Source organism: Diorhabda sublineata, chromosome 11 (assembly GCF_026230105.1).
Source record: "Diorhabda sublineata isolate icDioSubl1.1 chromosome 11, icDioSubl1.1, whole genome shotgun sequence".
Taxonomy (NCBI): domain Eukaryota; kingdom Metazoa; phylum Arthropoda; class Insecta; order Coleoptera; family Chrysomelidae; genus Diorhabda; species Diorhabda sublineata.
The window spans coordinates 4993680-5019117 of NC_079484.1; the positions used below are offsets into that span (position 1 = coordinate 4993680).

The 25438-nt window shown below is 34.1% G+C and overlaps 1 protein-coding gene across 1 annotated transcript in view; it reads right to left on the minus strand.

Moving 5' to 3' along the window:
* The window catches only part of LOC130450215 (uncharacterized), a 323885-nt gene that overhangs the window by 53698 nt on the left and 244749 nt on the right, over positions 1-25438 (minus strand). Inside the window, exon 6 of the mRNA XM_056788487.1 lies at positions 21892-22049. Coding sequence (XP_056644465.1) covers positions 21892-22049 — 158 coding nt within the window. The remainder of the gene's footprint in view (positions 1-21891; positions 22050-25438) is intronic.

Consider the following 25438-nt stretch of genomic DNA (forward strand, 5'->3'; position numbering starts at 1 on the left):
TCATATTTGATCCTTTCTTAGTTATTCTACATTCACTGAAATTATTTTGAGCCTCTCTTAAGACACAGGCTTGTACTACCAGAACAGAAGGATCTGTGTACCTATAAAGTTGTTTTTTATCCTCTTTGCCTTTATATATACCTTTCCTTCCCTTTGTATTCTACGAGGATATATTGAAAAATTCTTAGCCTACTATAGAACCAAAATTTCAATATTAAAATATTTTATTACTCAACATATTCTCCCCTTAATTGGATACATTTATTACAGCGAACATGCAACGTCTCTAGGATGTTTTATTACCTCCTCGTTGGAAGAAAATTTACGATCATTTAAACTTTTATTCAGTTTAGGAAAGAGATGATAGTCGGACGGAGCCAAATCTGGTGAATAAGGGGGTGTTCTAGTAATTGAAACCCTAAATCAGGAATTTTTTGCATGGCAATATGAGATTTGTGTGCAAGGGCATTGTCCTGCAAAGACAAAACACCTCTTTTCTCTTTAATTTTTCCCGTAGAGTGGTCAGTAATGTCGAATAGTAATCTCCAGATATTTTTCAACTCTTATCCAAAAAATCAATCATGATTACTCCATGGCAATGTCAAAAAACTGAAACAAGAACTTTTCCAGTAGATTTTTGGACACAAAACTTCTTAGGTCTTGGACCTTAGAAGACCCAAGTCTCATCGATAGTAACAATTCGGTTTAGGAAGTCTACATCGTTTTTAAATCGAGCACAGATCGAACGCGATGCTTCTATGCTTGCACGCTTGTGGTCAACATTCAAACATTTGGGGATCCATTGCAGCAATTTTTCCCATGTCCAAATTGACGTGAACTATATGATGAACGCGTTCGTATGAAATATTCAGTGCTTCAGATATCCGTTTTAGCCCAATCGACGGTCTGAGAAAATAATTTCATGAACTGCTTCGATATTTTTTGGGGCACTGATACAGAAACTGGCCTTCCCGATCGGTCATCATTTTCTGTAGAAAATTTACCTCTTTTGAAGCTTGAATTCCAATCTTTCACGGTCGCATCCGAAAGGCATTGATCATAAATGGAATTAAGCATATCTTCGTGAATCTGCTTACCTCTTAACCCTTTTAAATACAGGAACTTGATGATGGATCGATACTCCAATTTTTCGATTTTCACAATTTCAGTGATCTTTTTTTTTAATTTATTGCTGCGTAACTCTGGTTTACTTTTTTGACATCAAACTTTGCACTGGCACTTCTAATAATTTATTGTTCTTTGCTATGGTAACGCAACATTTTGTTTATGCATGGAACTGGTCTAGGCTAACTAGATATCAATACATCCTCGTAACATTTATTTCTATTAGTAATTCATTTCACTCCCTTTGATTTTATATTCTTAACTTTTCCTAAAGTAACCCTAGTCAGATTAATGTTTCATTGGGTTTCCTTATTACCAATATTTTTATTATCTCGTTATTAATGCTTATTATCATTTTATTTAATTTCATATCCAAGGATTTTGTTTTTTTTTTGCTTTTTGATAAACAGCACGACAATATGATTAATGTACTGCTTCTAGCTTCAATACCCAAGGTAAAATTTTGTTATTTTTCAATTTGCTTGCTTTAGCCTTTAGCTATTAATTACGATGATATATAGTAGTGAACTCAAAAGTTTTTCTTGTCTAAAACATTCATTGTTAAATAGTTTGATTACACTTTACACCTACTGTTATAATTTTTATTGAAGATAGGTTTGGATGAGTTTCTGTGGTATATTTTTGTTTCGTGAATCTTCTGTGTCTATTTCTTTTGATCCCCATTCAAAAACTTTTTCTAGATTTATAAATGAGTTCTTAGTTTGCTGTATAACTTGTTTTCTGGTAAAGATGTGGTCTTATATATTTTATTCTTCTCCAAACCCCACACTAAATTATTGTAACTGCGGTTATATTTATTTCCTTAGTTGTTTCCAATATTCCTTCATATGCTTCTAGCACATTACTCAGGAAAATTGTATTCCGCTACTGTTGTAATGAAATCTAATTATCAATATGCTATTCTGTATATCGTTGTCAGTAGTTGAGCTGCAATTCTTTCTATAGTATTCAACATTTCTTCCTCTTATTCACACGTTTTTACTAAATCTAATTTGCTTTCTACGAAATACACGGTGTGGAATTAAGAAAGGTCTCAACCTCAGCCCACCCGTTTCTGAGATATCACCATTAAAAAGTGATGACCAAAATTTCTAGATACTTGAAAGTATGGAATTTTCGTGCACTCGCAAAGGATTAACCACGGGTATTTTTTCATTAGTCCTTTGCGAAAATTACAGAATCTCAAGTTTCTAACATTACTATATTTTGAAGATGATATTTGGGAAAGTGGTGGGCTGTGGAAATTCTGTTATAGGGATGACCCATCTCAATTTCATACGAGCAATCACCTGAATTCTAACGCATGAATTTAGAAATTAGAAAGACTCTGTTTATTCTACTTAAATTCGGTGCATAATCAATTTGATTTCATGATTTTAGAAACCATTTTCTTCATGTTTCTAGGTAAGACATAATATGATGTAAATACCACTTGAATAGATGCCGAACTACAAAACTATATTATTATACTTTAATATACTTTGTATATTATTATTATTTCTATATTTGAAAGTATTTTATTTCTAGCGTTTAAAACTATCTCTTAAAGGATATTAAGACAAAGTTTAAAACCATAAACTAATGATTAAAGAGTCTTTGTTTCAAGTTATTAATCTAAATCAAAGAGATAGTTCATACTAAAACATAGAACTTGAAGTTAGACACATTTTGGGAGAATAGAAAATCGGTTTATCGACAAAATTTGAACTAGTTCTATTTTTGTTAAACTAATGCCGTTCTCCTGGAACAGAGATTTATTTCTTGTCAGAAATAGGATTTTGATTAATACTGACCAAAACCGTACAATACGGTTTTGATTAAATAAAATGAGGATTATTGAAAAATAGGTACTTTTTCGTAATAAAATTGAAATATGATTGAAAAGTAAACTCATAAGTGGAATAATAAATAATGAAGCTTTAATACAACTGAATCCATACCAAGTTTCTTAAAAAAAATGGATTTCAACAAGAAATATCGATTTTTGAGAAAAAGTAGCTACTTTTCATGGAAATTTAGTAAAGGAAAAGATGCAAAAATGCAGTAATTTGAATATTAAATTGATAAATTTGTTCAATTATCCTTTATATAATTTTAGTCTTTCATTTAATATTAATATACATAACAACTAATTTTCATAATATGAAATAAAAGTTTCGGACTGAGAATACGTCCATTTGTTGATAAATGATGTTTAAACATATCTAATGTCATCGTTAACTACATTTTGAATATTTCTTCTTCAATAAATGTGTAAATTTGTCTAATTACGATGATACCCATCAGCCATGAATATCTACTATCAGTTATTATGGGAAATTATACTTATCCAATTCATTATAACTGAAATTGAGACAGTCATTTAAAAAAATATCAGGGTTTATTCTTTGTTTCCAACTATTAGCTCTACCTTTTAGAAAATTATATCATTAGCCTAATGGAAAAATAATCTACTTAGATTATCATAGCGAGAGTACAATGTTTTGTATTTATATTGAATGGAAGAGGGATTCAAGTAAACAAATGGAATAAATAACACAACCGAAAAGATTTAGTCGGAAATGGAAATAAAGGGAACCGAAACAGAGTTTTTTTGCGTTAAGTTACTAGCGTCTAATCATCAAACTGTTCTATCCACCAATTTGAAATCAATGTGATTAGTTGCGATTTTTATATTTATAGGTTAGGTTAATTGATCGGCTATACAAGTTAGTCAAGTACTTCGATTCTTCAAACGTCACTGGGCAAAATGTAAAGCTCGCCCGTTTGTTCTCTCGCATGTGAGAGAATGAGGCATTCACCGATGACTGTACATGTACCAAACGCATTTCGAATTATCAATGATACCATGAAGATGGCGTCTTAGATTACCGTTCAAATACCAATCATCAGTCGAATTCTGCCTACGCTTAAATTGATTGCTTTAATAGACTTGTTATGTACGCTGTGGCTTGTCTCATGCCAGGTGTTCCCATCCCCGGAGAATTTGTCTTTCAAGCAGAATACTCAAGAGATGCAAAATCTACAATCACCAGTTCTTGTAGTATTCTAGCACAAGCCTACCTGTATAGCATACTTCGTATTGAAAAACGAAGGTCTGGCTATCAAATAACACGATTGGTTACGAAAAACGGTTTTATTATAAAAATTATTCTACAATCGAATGCTCCCCTTCAATATACCCCCATCCCTTCACCATACACCTTTCCATACGTTTATTCCATTAATCGAATCTGTGCTGGATGTCTTCTTTGGTGAGGGTCTTTAGGAGCTCTGCCGTTTTTTGCTTTACCGCTTCCATCGGCTCAAAACGGGTTCGTTTCAATGCAGATCGTTTTCTAACCTTTCAAGAAAATCTGAACAGACCAGTTTTGGTTTGGTCAGGAGTCAGGCACCAACTTCGCACAGACTTTTGTCATGTGTAATTCCTCGAGTAAAATTTTTATAACCGTTTTTTTATCGGCGTTTACAGCCTCGGTAATCGTTCGAATGTTCAATCGACGATCTACACGCACAATTTGGTTGATTCTGGTCAGCGTTTCCAGAGTTGAAACAGTCACTGGGCGACTTGGACGCTAGCCATCTTCAGTGCTCTCTCGGTCCTCACTAAAGCGCTTACATAGGCCATAGGCCTCTTGCAACGATTTATACCACTCAGTCAGTTATATATGTCTCAAAGTCTATTTTTATTGGCGGTCACAGACGTCATTTTGTCAGTGCCTGTTAAAATAAATGCATATTTACCAGATTTTTATACCGCAAGTTACACCAGCTTATAAATACTTGATTTTATACAGTCGTCCTCATGGTTTCGAATTGTATCTTCAAAAGGAAGATCCAGTAGGACTTCGAGGGTTCTTGTTGGAGCCGCACGTATTGACGCTGTGATACTAAGACACGTGAAGCGTTGAATTCTGCTCAGCTGATCTTCGTATTATGCTTACATCACATTGATGCAACTATAGATCTGATTGATTAATAAAATAAACAGGTTTATAATTCTCTATAAACAACTATAGACAGTGAGTTTTACAAACGCCTTCTATTTGCGAATTTGTGGCCGTTATATTCACCTGATTTAGCACCATGCAATTTACAGCTCTTTCCCAGAAAGTCAAGATAAAGTGTATCAAAGCTATAAGCCTTCAAAGGGGAAGAATATCAATTCAATTTTTATATCAACGTTTTCAATAAATGTTTCATCGTATCATTTGGTTGCGCCTCGTTGCACAAATGAATTCGGATCATTTTAGGCCAATGTTTAGGCACGATCGCGCTGGTGCTCGACCTGAATTTTATGATGAGATAAAGCACAGCCGCATCCTGATTATAAACTATGAGAATATTCAGAAAAGATACTTTTGCGAACCACTCAATAAACTGTTTAAAGAAAAATATTCTGCATCCAAATTCTTGATTTTCTTTAGCATTTCTATTGTTTGATGATTTTATTTCACATTAATGAATTGGATGATTAAAATATTTTGAATAACAGATTTTTTGAACAGCTTGAAATAAGAACGACTAGAGGTCAAGCATATTTATTTCGGAATGTTGTTTTATAATTTGCAATTGATTCGTTCCAGAATGTTTAATCACTTTGGGTCAATAATTTGAATGACGGATAGAGTTACTTTGAGTTATCTATACCATGTATTACAATGGGTAACAGTTGGATTGTATATTTAATTAAAGTTGAAATGGTTAGGGCATCATGTACAGCGGAAGCTCGTCAATATGTTATCCAATCATAATATTAGTAAAGCAAGAGAAAATAAAAGCGATTAACAATCGTAATTATTTGCAGCTTGTTTAAAATATGTTTTTTTATCAATTGTGGTTATAAGATATTATTAGTTTAGTTCTGATTTTTAATTCTCTTAGTATCGATTTATTTTTGAAAGAGAGAGTGGCTACTTGTGATGGAGAGTATTTTCTGGTTAATTTTGAATTTTCTCTTAGAGGATTATGACGAGAATTCACTTGTAATATGAGTTTTTCATGCATTTGTGACTCTTGAAATCAAATTTGACGTATTTCCCACCAAAAACTTATATTATTCAAAATTTTAGTACATTCAAGTAATTGTATATTTTTAAATTTGCATATTACAAGAAATCGTTTGAAGGATAATTGAATAAACTTACCTATAAGTAATTCTGCTTTTAGCTTATAAATAAATGAAATTTTTTTTTGTCAACATTTTATGGTAAGTTCAAAATTATACCGGGACAAATCCCTGTTGATTCAATCACAAACATTTTTTCATCACCTAAACCGATGATAAATAAAACTGGACAAGATATACTTGAATCCGGTTTTATGAAAAAAGTTAATTAATTCCTAAAAAAATTCACACAGAATTAAAATCACTCCGTACATAAATCCTTTATCGTTATATGTATAAATTGGATGGCTCATGCATAGTGCTTTGTGTACTTAATAAGGATATCTAACGAAAGTTTACAGAAGGGCTCTACTTTGAATTTTCGTTTCTGTCTATTCAATTTTTGAATAATAAATTTGTTTCCACCAATGTTTTCAAAACTAGAATGGACAATGAAAACAGTGGAAGCAATAATTTGTCCTTCGTATGCGAAGAAACTGAAACATTTAATATAATAAATTTTATATCAAAAACAGAGCCAAAAGCAAAAATGTCTAGTATGTGGTGGCTCACACATAAATGATCACCGAGGAGATATTCTTTCAGAGCGGGCCTCTGAACTGAACTTTGCAGTACTCAATACGGCCTCCAAGAGAGGCAGTAGCGACTCAGTATTTTCGTAACCAACGGATTTGCAGCAAAAAGTCTATATTGGAAAGTGTCCGATGCAGAAAACATGTCTGATCATAATTAGATTCTCATTGCACTAGGAGATCCAATAAAAAAGTGCGAGCGAAATCTAGGAAAAGCCGAAGACGGGGATTGGAAAATAGACGATTTGTAAGAAGAATGGGACACAGAATAGAAACTGAAGTTGACACAAACGAAGATAATATCCCCCTAGAAGTATGGATTGTGTTATCACTGATGCTTGTGTCAGGATTTTAAACCAAAAAAATTCACAATTGGTAACAAATAACTCGTTTACTGGTGGACATAAGAAATTCTCTTGTTCCGGAAAGAGTGTCTTAGAAAAAAAATAGATAGAATAAACAGTAGAGTTTATCAGATATAGAGAAAATAGAAGCTAGAACAAAACAAAGAAGAGAGAGCAATTTTAGAAAAAACCAACCTTAAAGCAAAACAAAATGCTTGGAAAAAAATAGTGGATGAGATTGAAAATTATATTTAGGGCTCAGGGTATAGAATAGCAACAAAATCTTTGAGACATAGACCACCTACTAGTTTATCGGATGAAATTGTGATTGAGAAGCTAATAAGCTTTTCGCAAAGCCCAGAACATAAATTGGAACCCAATAAGTATTCCGGTAAACTTCAGAAGAGTTAGAAAAGGTATGTAGCTTGATAAAACTTGAGAAGTAACTACAGATTTCCCAAAAATATGGGAGAAATCGAGGCTGATACCACCAAAAATCAGTAACAATATCCTACAGACCTCTGTGTTTGCTTGACTGTATGGGAAAGCTTCTTGAACATCTTATCAAGGCAAGAATTATAACGAATTCAGCTCCATGGTTGGGGTTTGTACAAGCGCTCCGAGACTAAATAATATAATCAAGTCTATAACATTTGGTAAAAAGCTACCTTCATAATAACAGCTCTTGATTTGGCAAGAACTTCACATGCAAATCATATGTGGAGTACCACAAGGATCCATCTTAAGTCTATTGGTGTATCTTGGAAATTGTATGATTAACGTTGAGGTAGGAGAAGCATTTTTCTTATTACTATTCGATCCTGAAAGGCAGTAGACGGCAGAAGTTTCACTGATGTTGACAGTAATTGAATTACCTACATAATCAAATCATAAATTGGGTTGACCATGTCACAAGATGGAGAATACTATACTAGAAAGGCGTCCCAGGGATGAAGCATACAGAAAAAGGAAATGACCACCGTCGCAATGGACTTACGATTTCAGTGCGAAAAATTTAAACTGAATCTGATCGCTTAAAAAAGTGCAACATAAAAGCTAAACATCAATACAAATATACAGGCGAATTTAGTAAAAATAATACTGTTATTAGTTGTAATATATTGATAGAAAAGCTTCATAATTTATATAAATGTAAGTAGAGCCACTCTATAAACATGAGAGTAACTGAGTGATGGTAATAAAGTTATTTCAGTAATAACTAGTTTGTATCTTTTAGTAATCCATGGATATACAATTTTAATAACAGAGATTACGAACGATGATTTTCCGATGAGAGAGCTAAAGCTGAATTCAAAGTTAACGAATTCCGAATCGAGTTTCGTAAATTAAGTACTTCATTAATCGCGAAAATATTTTACGGCCATATCAGGAAATAAGAATTCCGAGCTTAGTAGTCAACAAACAGAAAATTTTCGAGAACACTGGCAATTTTTCAGATGTAACGATAAATCTAACTCAGAAATTGAAAGATTGATCTCAGTTTTTGATCTACAAGGTACATTTTCAAAAGTTTTCAAAAGCTTAGGAAGGGGTCAACTTAGGAAAAAAAAACGAAAGCTGAAGTTGGTGTAAACCTACACTTTCGGTTAAAATGTTTCTGCCTACCCTACAATCCAATTATAAATTCCATAATAATACACTTCAACAACTGATTTCTTTATTATTCTTTAATTGTGATTCATTTCCTTGGTGTTTATGATTGCAGTTTAGTCTCAGTGAGACGGAAGAACATTCTGTGTTTATACTTATGGGACCAAGACATCTTTTTCACAACCGCTGAAGATAAGCGCATTCTATTGATGAGTAAACGTGATCGACGACTCAGGAGTCTAGAGATAAAAGCTCAGATCAACGAATCTGAAGATATTTCTCCGAGTACTGCCACAGCGAAAGTGAGTCTGGTTTTTTTGGAAGCGTAGCAGTATATCAAATAATATAAAAATTGGACGTTCGAAGAGGGGGAGAGAGTTTTATAGAGTGAAAAGTCGAAGTTTGAGGTATTTTGGTCTAAGAAAAGTTTATGCGCAGCTCAATAGAAGAACGGATGTTAGATCTGTGTGTAATCTCGACACAGCGGAAGCTCAGTGATGGTTTAGGGATGTTTTTGAGGAAAAGTGACTAGAGACCTGAGATAAATTGGACGGATACGTTCTGGTCAGCGTCTGAACGACAAAAAATTTATCTTCCATTTTGACAACGATTCCAAGCATTTCTTTCAAGCTGTGCAACGAGTATTTGACAAAATTGAAAAGGAAGAATCATTGAACTTGTTTAGTTAGTTCTTTAGCTTCTTTTTCAAGTTATCATGAACATGCATTAGAGTGAATATTCCGTCTCATCATTAATAATCTGTCATATATGTTAGAGACGACTCTTATTTACTCAAAGCAACATAATTTTAATTTAAAAACTACATTTATTTTTCTTTCATCTTTTAATTCTAAATGATGTTGTTGTTTTAATATACAATGTTTAATAATTTATAAATTCAAAAGCACATGAAGTGGTTTAAAACTGTACAAGAATATAGATGATTCTATGTTTATAACTACGTAGACAATAAAATAATTGGATCTTATACATAAGTAAAACATAGGAAATGAACTGATGCTTTAGTCGTTACTTTGTTTCTATTTGAAGCAAACTCATTACGGAGGGAATGCGGAAAAAGGAATTTGTTTCGAGAGTATGAGGTAGAAAGAGGAATTGTTATATCTATGGTATCCAATTGAAATACTTGTTGTAAATAAACAGAATGGAGTCGAAGTTCAAAAAACAGTGTAAAGTTATGGGTTTAATTTTGTACTTCAATGAAGAGAATATTACTATATAATTTGCACTTTAGTATGGGGTGTTATAACGTGAACCAGCTGGTATTTTTACAGATTTATTTTTGCATTTATGAAGACATTAGATCAATATGATATTGTTATAAAACTGTTGACCTAAATAACCAATTATAACTAATCAAAAGTTTTATTTCCTAAATTTTTCGCAATCGATTTTGGTTTCAATTCTATTTTAATTTTTCTGTATAGGATTCAAAGCAGATATCCTGTTTTCTAGACTGAGGCATGAAATTTTACCCTCAATTTCCTCGATAATTTTCTTTTTTGCAATGAAATTGATTGTTTTGATATGATTTGTGTTCTCAATTCTATATTCATCTATATTTATTTTAATCAGATCACATTACCTTGTTCGGTTTTTTTCTTTTTATTTTCTAAATAACGAAAAACTGCCAGTGGTATCCCAGATATGAATCAAACAATTATTGTAAGTATGCTTATATTGGAATTTCTACCGTTTTTTGACTTTGTTTATAGTAGTCTACGATTGTACCTAATATACGTTTTATTACTAACACATCTGGTATATATATTCATTTGATATCCTTGTGAAAAATGTGATACGATCCATGAAAAATCTGTTAAACCTTGCATGCATGTAACAGCGAATGGAAATATGTGAATAGATCGATGGTTTCAATTATAGGCTGGTCAAAGTTATACATAAATTGCATTTGAATTTTTATAAATATGTGTATAGAAAGTTCTAGTAACAACTTATTATTTTGCATGCCTTTCCTCCGTATTTAGGATCCAAAAAGGAATTGATAATGAATTTATGGTGGAATTTTTCATTTCATATCGTTATTTATTTGTAAAAGAATCCGTAATTTTTAGGTACTCAACAATCGGTTCCAGTAGGTTTGTTTTTATGTTTTAGTCACAATAATTAATTTAATTGAGTACGATAATTTTCATGTGAAACTTTTGAGCTTTAAATACCTTTTCGCTCGGCTAAATTTAATCAATTTTATTTTGACTAGAAAAAAATTATTGAGTATGCAATACTAGCATCCAATAAAGCTTTTTCATATCTGACTGTCGAAGATGTTGTCTGTGTTAGCTTTTTGCTGTCAAATCAATTATTCTTGGGTCCTTAACGAATTTAAATTTATGCGCTTGCTCAAAAAACATTGAAAGTACTAATCTGTTCGAGGTACTTTAGCTAGCGTCAATAACGAAGCATCCTGATAATTTTTGAAAAGAAGGCGCGGTTAGGTTGCAAGAAGTGCATATTTATTATCTGATATTTTAGCTTGAAATCGAATTTATAACCATAATTTCAATTTGTACCATGATTAGAATTATTCTGTTTAATTCTACAGAATCATCAAAAAAATTTGTAGCATTATCAAAAGCGAATTCAATTGACGTATCGAAAGAAAGAAATGTTTGAAAATAAATTTTTATATGGTTATTTATTGAATGCATTTGTGAGATAATTGAAAAGAGAGTCAAGTTTTGGAAATGTGGGAGAATATATTGCATTATAGTTTATTTATTGATATTTATGGAGGCTTTTTGTCTATTCACAAATTGTATACAATATTAATCAAGTCGAATATATCTTTGAAGCTTTAGGACACACCGGAGAGAGTTAAAATTGGTCGAGCATATAAATTAAGAATCTTTATGGATCTAATAATAATAAGAGAAACATATAAACAGGTTTTTATTAACTTATTTTCATTTTCTTCGAGTGAATTTGCCAAGTATTAGTAAGTAAGTGATATTTGTTTTTCTGAGTATCTTGGATCCTGTGTGGGAAGCAGATTGAGCGTCCTATTCTAGAAAACTAGTAATATATTAAATAATAACGATTTCTTACACATTCTTTTATTGTATATATCAAATGACCAGCCTATTATACAATGGTGATAGTACAAAATACAAAAAAATTGAACCATGCAATATTTTACGACCGAGAGGGCAAAATAGACGATTTAATAACACTTTTATACTAATCGCGAAAAAACGACTATCAAATTCGGATAAATCTGGATTTATAGTGGTTTTATAAATAGAACCGATGACGCTTCATTGATTTGTGATGTAACATTTTCAACTTGTGGATATCGAAAATTGAAATATACTGTTCGAAATGATGAAACAAAATATGATGTACTTTTTCACGAAAAATATTTTCAGAACTTCAAATCTCCATTCTATTCTTTCTATACAATGTTAATCTTAATAAAATATCCAGCACTGTTTGTATTAGTTTAAATTTCAGTCAAACAAGTTATGTGTATATTGCTCCAAACAGTTTATGATTCATATCTACTAGTATAAAAGTCTTGCTCAATTAGCTACCAGAAAGTTGACATACCAAGAACTTTTGTTGCAATTACTTATGATGTTTAATACAAAGAAAACGAAACAGATCCTGTTTTCTGCTGGAGCTTAAATTATAAAAATGTCTGTAGTGGCTCAAGGATCTGGAAACAACGCATTAACATCAAGTTTTATTTGAAAGAGCGGTCTCCCTACAGATCTTTTTGACTTTAAAAGTTTTAAAACATAGAAGCAAATAAAATGAGACAATCACATGGGACTTATCCACAATTATCAGAATATTTACAATGAAATTTTATCCAAATTAGAACCGGAAGCGCCAGAAACCAAGATTTATTTTCTGATTAACCAGTTCTTTATGCATATGTTATTATTATTTTATTATATATTTTAGCTTATGCTGCAAATATTCTGCGGACAGACACATGGACGGATTGCTGGAATCTCTACATAAGTTCTCTCCCCTGTAATATTAAGATATAAAAAAGTGCCAATGAAGTTAACGAAATATGAAAGTATGTCTATGGAGATAATGTAGTAATTCTCAAGACTGTGATGTAACTGGTTTAAAGGAAGTACGTTCAAAAAGTGGACGAATTTGTTTGGTGAATTAGACGATTAGTGTACGAAACGATATACGATGAAAGAGTCCTCACAATGGGACGGCGCTCTCTCTATACGATTTGTGGCTTCACCGTTCCTAGCATAGAAAGGGCACGAAAGTACAGATGAACGCCATTTCGAAACGAGCCTATCAGAGATGTTACCAGTCACGAATTCTCCAAATTTTATAATGTAACTTGTTTTGGATTACTGAGTTTTACTTCTTAAATGTCTGTTTATCTGTCACATTTGCCTGGCTCGCCAAATTAACATCTTGCGATTTGTGGCTTCAACGTTCCTAATATAGAGATGGCAACGACAGAGCAGTTGAAAGCCATTTCGAAACGAACCTATCAGAGATGATACTAGTCATCAATTCTCCAAATTTTATGATGTAACTCGTTTTTGATTAGCGAGTTTTACTTTTTGAAAATCTGTTTATCTGTCACATCTGCCTGGCTCGCCAAATTAACATCTTGCGATTTGTGGCTTCACCGTTCCTAATATAGAGATGGCAACGACAGAGCAGTTGAAAGCCATTTCGAAACGAACCTATCAGAGATGATACTAGTCATCAATTCTCCAAATTTTATGATGTAACTCGTTTTTGATTAGCGAGTTTTACTTTTTGAAAATCTGTTTATCTGTCACATCTGCCTGGCTCGCCAAATTAACATCTTGCGATTTGTGGCTTCACCGTTCCTAATATAGAGATGGCAACGACAGAGCAGTTGAAAGCCATTTCGAAACGAACCTATCAGAGATGATACTAGTCATCAATTCTCCAAATTTTATGATGTAACTCGTTTTTGATTAGCGAGTTTTACTTTTTGAAAATCTGTTTATCTGTCACATCTGCCTGGCTCGCCAAATTAACATCTTGCGATTTGTGGCTTCACCGTTCCTAATATAGAGATGGCAACGACAGAGCAGTTGAAAGCCATTTCGAAACGAACCTATCAGAGATGATACTAGTCATCAATTCTCCAAATTTTATGATGTAACTCGTTTTTGATTAGCGAGTTTTACTTTTTGAAAATCTGTTTATCTGTCACATCTGCCTGGCTCGCCAAATTAACATCTTGCGATTTGTGGCTTCAACGTTCCTAATATAGAGATGGCAACGACAGAGCAGTTGAAAGCCATTTCGAAACGAACCTATCAGAGATGATACTAGTCATCAATTCTCCAAATTTTATGATGTAACTCGTTTTTGATTAGCGAGTTTTACTTTTTGAAAATCTGTTTATCTGTCACATCTGCCTGGCTCGCCAAATTAACATCTTCCGATTTGTGGCTTCAACGTTCCTAATATAGAGATGGCAACGACAGAGCAGTTGAAAGCCATTTCGAAACGAACCTATCAGAGATGATACTAGTCATCAATTCTCCAAATTTTATGATGTAACTCGTTTTTGATTAGCGAGTTTTACTTTTTGAAAATCTGTTTATCTGTCACATCTGCCTGGCTCGCCAAATTAACATCTTGCGATTTGTGGCTTCACCGTTCCTAATATAGAGATGGCAACGACAGAGCAGTTGAAAGCCATTTCGAAACGAACCTATCAGAGATGATACTAGTCATCAATTCTCCAAATTTTATGATGTAACTCGTTTTTGATTAGCGAGTTTTACTTTTTGAAAATCTGTTTATCTGTCACATCTGCCTGGCTCGCCAAATTAACATCTTGCGATTTGTGGCTTCAACGTTCCTAATATAGAGATGGCAACGACAGAGCAGTTGAAAGCCATTTCGAAACGAACCTATCAGAGATGATACTAGTCATCAATTCTCCAAATTTTATGATGTAACTCGTTTTTGATTAGCGAGTTTTACTTTTTGAAAATCTGTTTATCTGTCACATCTGCCTGGCTCGCCAAATTAACATCTTCCGATTTGTGGCTTCAACGTTCCTAATATAGAGATGGCAACGACAGAGCAGTTGAAAGCCATTTCGAAACGAACCTATCAGAGATGATACTAGTCATCAATTCTCCAAATTTTATGATGTAACTCGTTTTTGATTAGCGAGTTTTACTTTTTGAAAATCTGTTTATCTGTCACATCTGCCTGGCTCGCCAAATTAACATCTTGCGATTTGTGGCTTCACCGTTCCTAATATAGAGATGGCAACGACAGAGCAGTTGAAAGCCATTTCGAAACGAACCTATCAGAGATGATACTAGTCATCAATTCTCCAAATTTTATGATGTAACTCGTTTTTGATTAGCGAGTTTTACTTTTTGAAAATCTGTTTATCTGTCACATCTGCCTGGCTCGCCAAATTAACATCTTGCGATTTGTGGCTTCACCGTTCCTAATATAGAGATGGCAACGACAGAGCAGTTGAAAGCCATTTCGAAACGAACCTATCAGAGATGATACTAGTCATCAATTCTCCAAATTTTATGATGTAACTCGTTTTTGATTAGCGAGTTTTACTTTTTGAAAATCTGTTTATCTGTCACATCTGCCTGGCTCGCCAAATTAACATCTTGCGATTTGTGGCTTCAACGTTCCTAATATAGAGATGGCAACGACAGAGCAGTTGAAAGCCATTTCGAAACGAACCTATCAGAGATGATACTAGTCATCAATTCTCCAAATTTTATGATGTAACTCGTTTTTGATTAGCGAGTTTTACTTCTTGAAAATCTGTTTATCTGTCACATCTGCCTGGCTCGCCAAATTAACATCTTGCGATTTGTGGCTTCAACGTTCCTAATATAGAGATGGCAACGACAGAGCAGTTGAAAGCCATTTCGAAACGAACCTATCAGAGATGATACTAGTCATCAATTCTCCAAATTTTATGATGTAACTCGTTTTTGATTAGCGAGTTTTACTTTTTGAAAATCTGTTTATCTGTCACATCTGCCTGGCTCGCCAAATTAACATCTTGCGATTTGTGGCTTCACCGTTCCTAATATAGAGATGGCAACGACAGAGCAGTTGAAAGCCATTTCGAAACGAACCTATCAGAGATGATACTAGTCATCAATTCTCCAAATTTTATGATGTAACTCGTTTTTGATTAGCGAGTTTTACTTTTTGAAAATCTGTTTATCTGTCACATCTGCCTGGCTCGCCAAATTAACATCTTGCGATTTGTGGCTTCACCGTTCCTAATATAGAGATGGCAACGACAGAGCAGTTGAAAGCCATTTCGAAACGAACCTATCAGAGATGATACTAGTCATCAATTCTCCAAATTTTATGATGTAACTCGTTTTTGATTAGCGAGTTTTACTTTTTGAAAATCTGTTTATCTGTCACATCTGCCTGGCTCGCCAAATTAACATCTTGCGATTTGTGGCTTCAACGTTCCTAATATAGAGATGGCAACGACAGAGCAGTTGAAAGCCATTTCGAAACGAACCTATCAGAGATGATACTAGTCATCAATTCTCCAAATTTTATGATGTAACTCGTTTTTGATTAGCGAGTTTTACTTCTTGAAAATCTGTTTATCTGTCACATCTGCCTGGCTCGCCAAATTAACATCTTGCGATTTGTGGCTTCAACGTTCCTAATATAGAGATGGCAACGACAGAGCAGTTGAAAGCCATTTCGAAACGAACCTATCAGAGATGATACTAGTCATCAATTCTCCAAATTTTATGATGTAACTCGTTTTTGATTAGCGAGTTTTACTTCTTGAAAATCTGTTTATCTGTCACATCTGCCTGGCTCGCCAAATTAACATCTTCCGATTTGTGGCTTCAACGTTCCTAATATAGAGATGGCAACGACAGAGCAGTTGAAAGCCATTTCGAAACGAACCTATCAGAGATGATACTAGTCATCAATTCTCCAAATTTTATGATGTAACTCGTTTTTGATTAGCGAGTTTTACTTTTTGAAAATCTGTTTATCTGTCACATCTGCCTGGCTCGCCAAATTAACATCTTGCGATTTGTGGCTTCAACGTTCCTAATATAGAGATGGCAACGACAGAGCAGTTGAAAGCCATTTCGAAACGAACCTATCAGAGATGATACTAGTCATCAATTCTCCAAATTTTATGATGTAACTCGTTTTTGATTAGCGAGTTTTACTTCTTGAAAATCTGTTTATCTGTCACATCTGCCTGGCTCGCCAAATTAACATTTTGCGATTTGCGGCTTCACCGTTCCTAATATAGAGATGGCAACGACAGAGCAGTTGAAAGCCATTTCGAAACGAACCTATCAGAGATGATACTAGTCATCAATTCTCCAAATTTTATGATGTAACTCGTTTTTGATTAGCGAGTTTTACTTCTTGAAAATCTGTTTATCTGTCACATCTGCCTGGCTCGCCAAATTAACATTTTGCGATTTGTGGCTTCACCGTTCCTAATATAGAGATGGCAACGACAGAGCAGTTGAAAGCCATTTCGAAACGAACCTATCAGAGATGATACTAGTCATCAATTCTCCAAATTTTATGATGTAACTCGTTTTTGATTAGCGAGTTTTACTTTTTGAAAATCTGTTTATCTGTCACATCTGCCTGGCTCGCCAAATTAACATCTTGCGATTTGTGGCTTCAACGTTCCTAATATAGAGATGGCAACGACAGAGCAGTTGAAAGCCATTTCGAAACGAACCTATCAGAGATGATACTAGTCATCAATTCTCCAAATTTTATGATGTAACTCGTTTTTGATTAGCGAGTTTTACTTCTTGAAAATCTGTTTATCTGTCACATCTGCCTGGCTCGCCAAATTAACATCTTGCGATTTGTGGCTTCAACGTTCCTAATATAGAGATGGCAACGACAGAGCAGTTGAAAGCCATTTCGAAACGAACCTATCAGAGATGATACTAGTCATCAATTCTCCAAATTTTATGATGTAACTCGTTTTTGATTAGCGAGTTTTACTTCTTGAAAATCTGTTTATCTGTCACATCTGCCTGGCTCGCCAAATTAACATCTTCCGATTTGTGGCTTCAACGTTCCTAATATAGAGATGGCAACGACAGAGCAGTTGAAAGCCATTTCGAAACGAACCTATCAGAGATGATACTAGTCATCAATTCTCCAAATTTTATGATGTAACTCGTTTTTGATTAGCGAGTTTTACTTTTTGAAAATCTGTTTATCTGTCACATCTGCCTGGCTCGCCAAATTAACATCTTGCGATTTGTGGCTTCACCGTTCCTAATATAGAGATGGCAACGACAGAGCAGTTGAAAGCCATTTCGAAACGAACCTATCAGAGATGATACTAGTCATCAATTCTCCAAATTTTATGATGTAACTCGTTTTTGATTAGCGAGTTTTACTTTTTGAAAATCTGTTTATCTGTCACATCTGCCTGGCTCGCCAAATTAACATCTTGCGATTTGTGGCTTCACCGTTCCTAATATAGAGATGGCAACGACAGAGCAGTTGAAAGCCATTTCGAAACGAACCTATCAGAGATGATACTAGTCATCAATTCTCCAAATTTTATGATGTAACTCGTTTTTGATTAGCGAGTTTTACTTTTTGAAAATCTGTTTATCTGTCACATCTGCCTGGCTCGCCAAATTAACATCTTGCGATTTGTGGCTTCAACGTTCCTAATATAGAGATGGCAACGACAGAGCAGTTGAAAGCCATTTCGAAACGAACCTATCAGAGATGATACTAGTCATCAATTCTCCAAATTTTATGATGTAACTCGTTTTTGATTAGCGAGTTTTACTTTTTGAAAATCTGTTTATCTGTCACATCTGCCTGGCTCGCCAAATTAACATCTTGCGATTTGTGGCTTCAACGTTCCTAATATAGAGATGGCAACGACAGAGCAGTTGAAAGCCATTTCGAAACGAACCTATCAGAGATGATACTAGTCATCAATTCTCCAAATTTTATGATGTAACTCGTTTTTGATTAGCGAGTTTTACTTCTTGAAAATCTGTTTATCTGTCACATCTGCCTGGCTCGCCAAATTAACATTTTGCGATTTGTGGCTTCACCGTTCCTAATATAGAGATGGCAACGACAGAGCAGTTGAAAGCCATTTCGAAACGAACCTATCAGAGATGATACTAGTCATCAATTCTCCAAATTTTATGATGTAACTCGTTTTTGATTAGCGAGTTTTACTTTTTGAAAATCTGTTTATCTGTCACATCTACCTGGCTCGCCAAATTAACATCTTGCGATTTGTGGCTTCAACGTTCCTAATATAGAGATGGCAACGACAGAGCAGTTGAAAGCCATTTCGAAACGAACCTATCAGAGATGATACTAGTCATCAATTCTCCAAATTTTATGATGTAACTCGTTTTTGATTAGCAAGTTTTACTTTTTGAAAATCTGTTTATCTGTCACATCTGCCTGGCTCGCCAAATTAACATCTTGCGATTTGTGGCTTCAACGTTCCTAATATAGAGATGGCAACGACAGAGCAGTTGAAAGCCATTTCGAAACGAACCTATCAGAGATGATACTAGTCATCAATTCTCCAAATTTTATGATGTAACTCGTTTTTGATTAGCGAGTTTTACTTCTTGAAAATCTGTTTATCTGTCACATCTGCCTGGCTCGCCAAATTAACATTTTGCGATTTGTGGCTTCACCGTTCCTAATATAGAGATGGCAACGACAGAGCAGTTGAAAGCCATTTCGAAACGAACCTATCAGAGATGATACTAGTCATCAATTCTCCAAATTTTATGATGTAACTCGTTTTTGATTAGCGAGTTTTACTTTTTGAAAATCTGTTTATCTGTCACATCTGCCTGGCTCGCCAAATTAACATCTTGCGATTTGTGGCTTCAACATTCCTAATATAGAGATGGCAACGACAGAGCAGTTGAAAGCCATTTCGAAACGAACCTATCAGAGATGATACTAGTCATCAATTCTCCAAATTTTATGATGTAACTCGTTTTTGATTAGCAAGTTTTACTTTTTGAAAATCTGTTTATCTGTCACATCTGCCTGGCTCGCCAAATTAACATCTTGCGATTTGTGGCTTCACCGTTCCTAATATAGAGATGGCAACGACAGAGCAGTTGAAAGCCATTTCGAAACGAACCTATCAGAGATGATACTAGTCATCAATTCTCCAAATTTTATGATGTAACTCGTTTTTGATTAGCAAGTTTTACTTTTTGAAAATCTGTTTATCTGTCACATCTGCCTGGCTCGCCAAATTAACATCTTGCGATTTGTGGCTTCAACGTTCCTAATATAGAGATGGCAACGACAGAGCAGTTGAAAGCCATTTCGAAACGAACCTATCAGAGATGATACTAGTCATCAATTCTCCAAATTTTATGATGTAACTCGTTTTTGATTAGCGAGTTTTACTTCTTGAAAATCTGTTTATCTGTCACATCTGCCTGGCTCGCCAAATTAACATTTTGCGATTTGTGGCTTCACCGTTCCTAATATAGAGATGGCAACGACAGAGCAGTTGAAAGCCATTTCGAAACGAACCTATCAGAGATGATACTAGTCATCAATTCTCCAAATTTTATGATGTAACTCGTTTTTGATTAGCGAGTTTTACTTTTTGAAAATCTGTTTATCTGTCACATCTGCCTGGCTCGCCAAATTAACATCTTGCGATTTGTGGCTTCAACGTTCCTAATATAGAGATGGCAACGACAGAGCAGTTGAAAGCCATTTCGAAACGAACCTATCAGAGATGATACTAGTCATCAATTCTCCAAATTTTATGATGTAACTCGTTTTTGATTAGCGAGTTTTACTTCTTGAAAATCTGTTTATCTGTCACATATGCCTGGCTCGCCAAATTAACATTTTGCGATTTGTGGCTTCACCGTTCCTAATATAGAGATGGCAACGACAGAGCAGTTGAAAGCCATTTCGAAACGAACCTATCAGAGATGATACTAGTCATCAATTCTCCAAATTTTATGATGTAACTCGTTTTTGATTAGCGAGTTTTACTTTTTGAAAATCTGTTTATCTGTCACATATGCCTGGCTCGCCAAATTAACATCTTGCGATTTGTGGCTTCAACGTTCCTAATATAGAGATGGCAACGACAGAGCAGTTGAAAGCCATTTCGAAACGAACCTATCAGAGATGATACTAGTCATCAATTCTCCAAATTTTATGATGTAACTCGTTTTTGATTAGCGAGTTTTACTTCTTGAAAATCTGTTTATCTGTCACATCTGCCTGGCTCGCCAAATTAACATCTTGCGATTTGTGGCTTCAACGTTCCTAATATAGAGATGGCAACGACAGAGCAGTTGAAAGCCATTTCGAAACGAACCTATTAGACTAGACAGTCACGAACTTTTCATATTCTATAATGAAATATATGTACGTTTAATGGAAATTTGAAGCGTTTCATTCTTTGTAGTTGATACAAATTAAAGTATAGTAGATCGTAATATAAAATGAATGCATTGTTTGGCCTGAAAATCGATATTGTCATCTTATATCCAGTCCGTAGTACAAATTGTGATTATTTGTGATGAAATATAATAGTTAGTTTTCTCAATTTGGACGGAGAATTATTAAGAAGCAAGCAATCGTCAGTTCTTTATCTGTCGATTAGAGCAACTATCCATCTTCTTAATCACAACTTTCCCATAATTTGGAAACAATGTTTGAATTACCTAAGAGAGTCATAAAATTATAAAGCATCACAGTATACCATTCATCAATATTTTTAGAAATGTCATCGGGTCTAATCTTAAAAAAGTGGAAAATCAGTATAAACATTTAGTAGTTCAAATTAGTTACAGAATAGTAATTAGAACGTTGTTTGTTACACTGATTTTTGTATTAAGAACCACTATAAATCGATATCTATGATATTATTTCGCACTTATATAAAATTAGGTACTCTTCAATGTTCGAAATATAATAATCGAATTGATGTAATTGAAAAAAACTCCCCAGGATAACAATGATAATCCTATTGTCATAGTGCCTATTGGTAAGTGATTATTATACTTTCGTTAAAGGTTACGGAACACAGTCAGTGAAACTTTGAACTCACCTACGCAAGGATTGTGATTAACCATACTAAAAATCCTGTCGCATCTCTTCTTCATTTGATTATTGGGACATATACAACCGAACATTGGAGATTTTCGGAGGTTGGTCCAAGCTTGGTAGCATGAATCTCTGAAATGGAATAAAAATAATTATAAGTGATTATCAAATAACAATGGGTTAACTATCACAAAGATGTGTCTTTTTTACAATAGGTGGCGTATAATGTATGGCACCACTGTGTTTGTGAACATGGACGTTTGTTATTATTATATTATTATATTTATATGGAAATCATGATTTCAAAAAAGGACTTACTCGTCAACAAAGACTGTTTACAATTGGTTAGCAGAATTTCGTCATGGTCAAGTGCCTGTTAGTGATGAATATCGAGAAATTCGGCCAAAAACAATTTTTATTCCGAGAAATGTCAATGCTCTGCGCAACATGATTTAAAATTAGGATATGACTTACAGATTGATAGTGGCGTTTCTAAAGATATCGCAGACTGCGAAATACAATCGATTTTTTATGACCATTTAGTTATGAAAAAGATATATTCTAGATGGATTCCGCATGCCATAAAGCACGTCGAACCACCGAATATTTGAAGGAAAAAAGCATCAAAGTGATTTCTCATAGCCCGTATTCACCCGACATATAACTTAATGACTTTTTCTTGTTTCTCACTGTTAAACAGAAGACGCGAAGACAGTGATATTAATAACGTCAAGAAGCTGTTCAATATTTTCAAAACCTTGTATCTACGATATGATTTTCAGAGAGGAAAAAATGTTTCCAGAATTGGTTTGATTGTATGCAATGTATATCTCAATTGAAAATTCGATTATTCAATCGTAATGTTAATGGTCACCTCAAAAATAGATCTTAATGCATTGCTTTGAAGCTATAGGGATGACATTTGTATCGACAAATATTAATTGTGCATTTTGTGCATTTGTATCTTGAGTTCTGTTTGTTTCGCATACTATGATTAATGCTTTGATGAAGTATAACTGCATACAAGTTCTTCTCCAAACATATAGAAGTTAGTTTCAGGCACAATAATTAATTTTTACTATAATATCTATCTTCCTTTCTCTAAATGGCAATCCAAATACCATTTACACACCGGAGGAATTGAATAAATTGCTTTAAGAAGATAAAATCACCTATTCTTCTGACCAAAGTGATTCCTATATAGAAATTTGAAAATATTTCAATAGTGTTTTGCATTAATCATATCATCTAGCCTTTTGACAAACCTCGCGCAAAACTTTATATCCAATTATATCCAACTGTCTTGTATATACAGCTGATATTTCCACATACAACAACATCTGCAGATGACCATGCTGGGATAGCATTTTATAAGAACACAGCTACCTTTTCTGCTCTGCATATATTTTTGTTATCAACGATAATAACAAGCTACCAGAAATAAGAAACACAATTGCAAAGGTTAAAGATACAATTGCCTTCGTGAATCGCAATATCGGAGGAAATTGCCACCAAATCTTTCAAGGATCTGTGAGACCAGATGGTCGGAAAAATATAAGAGCATAAACAATTATCAGAAAGCTTCACTGACATCGCTAAAGCACTAGAACATCTATCCGTGCAGTGACTAAACCAATATACGTCGTAGGCTTACACATAATCGCAAGATACTCTGCAATCTTGGAACTCGTTGTAAACGTTTTATAAGGAAAAAGTATGGATTCGGTTATGGTGAAGAAACATGTTGATAATATTCTAGATGTTATCAAAAAAGATCGACAAGATGTCGAAAATTCTTACTCTTACGATTTATTTAAAAAATCACTTGATATCGCAGAGAAAGTAGGGGTTGAGTTGTCAGTACCACGAGTCACTCCAAAGCAAATACACAGAAGTAATCCAACATCTGAGTCTGCAGTTGAATACTGGAAGCGGTCAATAATCATCGCCTATCTTGATTCCTTATCTTCGTCTTTGAATACACATGCTTTTGCTTTAACTTATCTTCATCCTTCAAGCATGCTCATGAGATTTCAAAAATAATGCAGAATCTTTCATAGCATTCTATGAGTTGGGTGATGTCTCTGCAGAATTAAATTTGTGTTTCAATATGTTCAAGAAAAAGAATTTAGCAGAAGACCAATTAAAGGAAATTGAAGTAGCTCCACTTTTAGAGGAAGCTAATGTTTTTTCCCTGCAACAAGGTAGGCACTGCTTATATTAAGTGCTTTCCCATCCACTACTGCTACTGTAGAAAGATCGTTCAGTACGAAAGGTGAAAACCTGGCTCAGGAGTACAATGGGTGATGATAGATTTACTGGATTGGGTTTGATGAGTGTACATCGAAAATTTTTGAAGGAAAATCATGCATAGTGAAGAAAATTTTGGATAAATTTAGTTTTAACCCAAGAAAAATGTTATTAGTCTAATTTAAGTATAATTAAAATCTCAAAGTTTTGTTTTTATTCGCCCTTTTTTTACAATGTGAAGGACCATGGACCATGACTTGACTTCCCTGTTATGAATCCTGACTACACCCATGTGCTATTTGTTTGTTCAACTGTGATATTAAACGAGCATCTTCTGCAGGAAAAATAAAATGGATTCATCTGGACTAACGACTAGCTTGGAGAACAAACATATTAATCAAGAGAAAGCAATTGGGCATAAAACTCAGTAAAATATTCTGGTTAATAGGTCTAAGATCAAGAGCGTGCTACTACTACAAAGTTACACTGAAACCCATCTGGAGCTATGGTATTCAACCATAGGGTAGTGTAACCAACTTAAATATAGTGATTATAGAAAGATTTCATTCAAAAGTACCCTTGTAAATGCTACATGGTATGTATCTTACAGGTTTTAACCTTCAAATTTAGTCAATTCCTCCAACCTTTAGTGAGTCCTCCCACCCAGCGAGGATCTAGAAGATATCTTCCGTGTTATCTGCCCGACAGATTTTAGTGTCATAGTAGTATGTTGTGTGGTTATTCCTCGATTAAACTATTGTCTAGATCTTAACGTATCGGGTTAATTTTATCGAATTATCAAAAAATATTCTAAACAGAAGTTGGCCTAAATATGTTTGATGCTATAGGTAAAAAATGGTACTAACGGGTCATTTATTTCGTCGTTCATCGGCACCATCGGCAGTTGCCGAAAGTTACCTCGAAGACAACGTAAATAACAAGTTATTACGAGGAAGAAAAATAGACTCATAATATATTCTTGTTTTTCCTTATCGTTGTAGATTAATATACTAGAAGTGAATTTCTCAGTTTTGAGCGTCTGACTAGTGATTTTCAAGTATACGTACGGTTAACATTAGTTTAGAGCTTAAGCTGAATAAGATAATCAGTATAAAAGTCAAGCACCGTTAGATGACATGATTACACAAGCATCTATTTTTCCGTTTTCTTTACTAGACTATAGTTCAGTACGTGTGTTTCCGAGATATAAAATTTTTAGATAACAATATGCTGATGTTGGCATTTTCGTTGTTTTAATGTGGGTAATCATT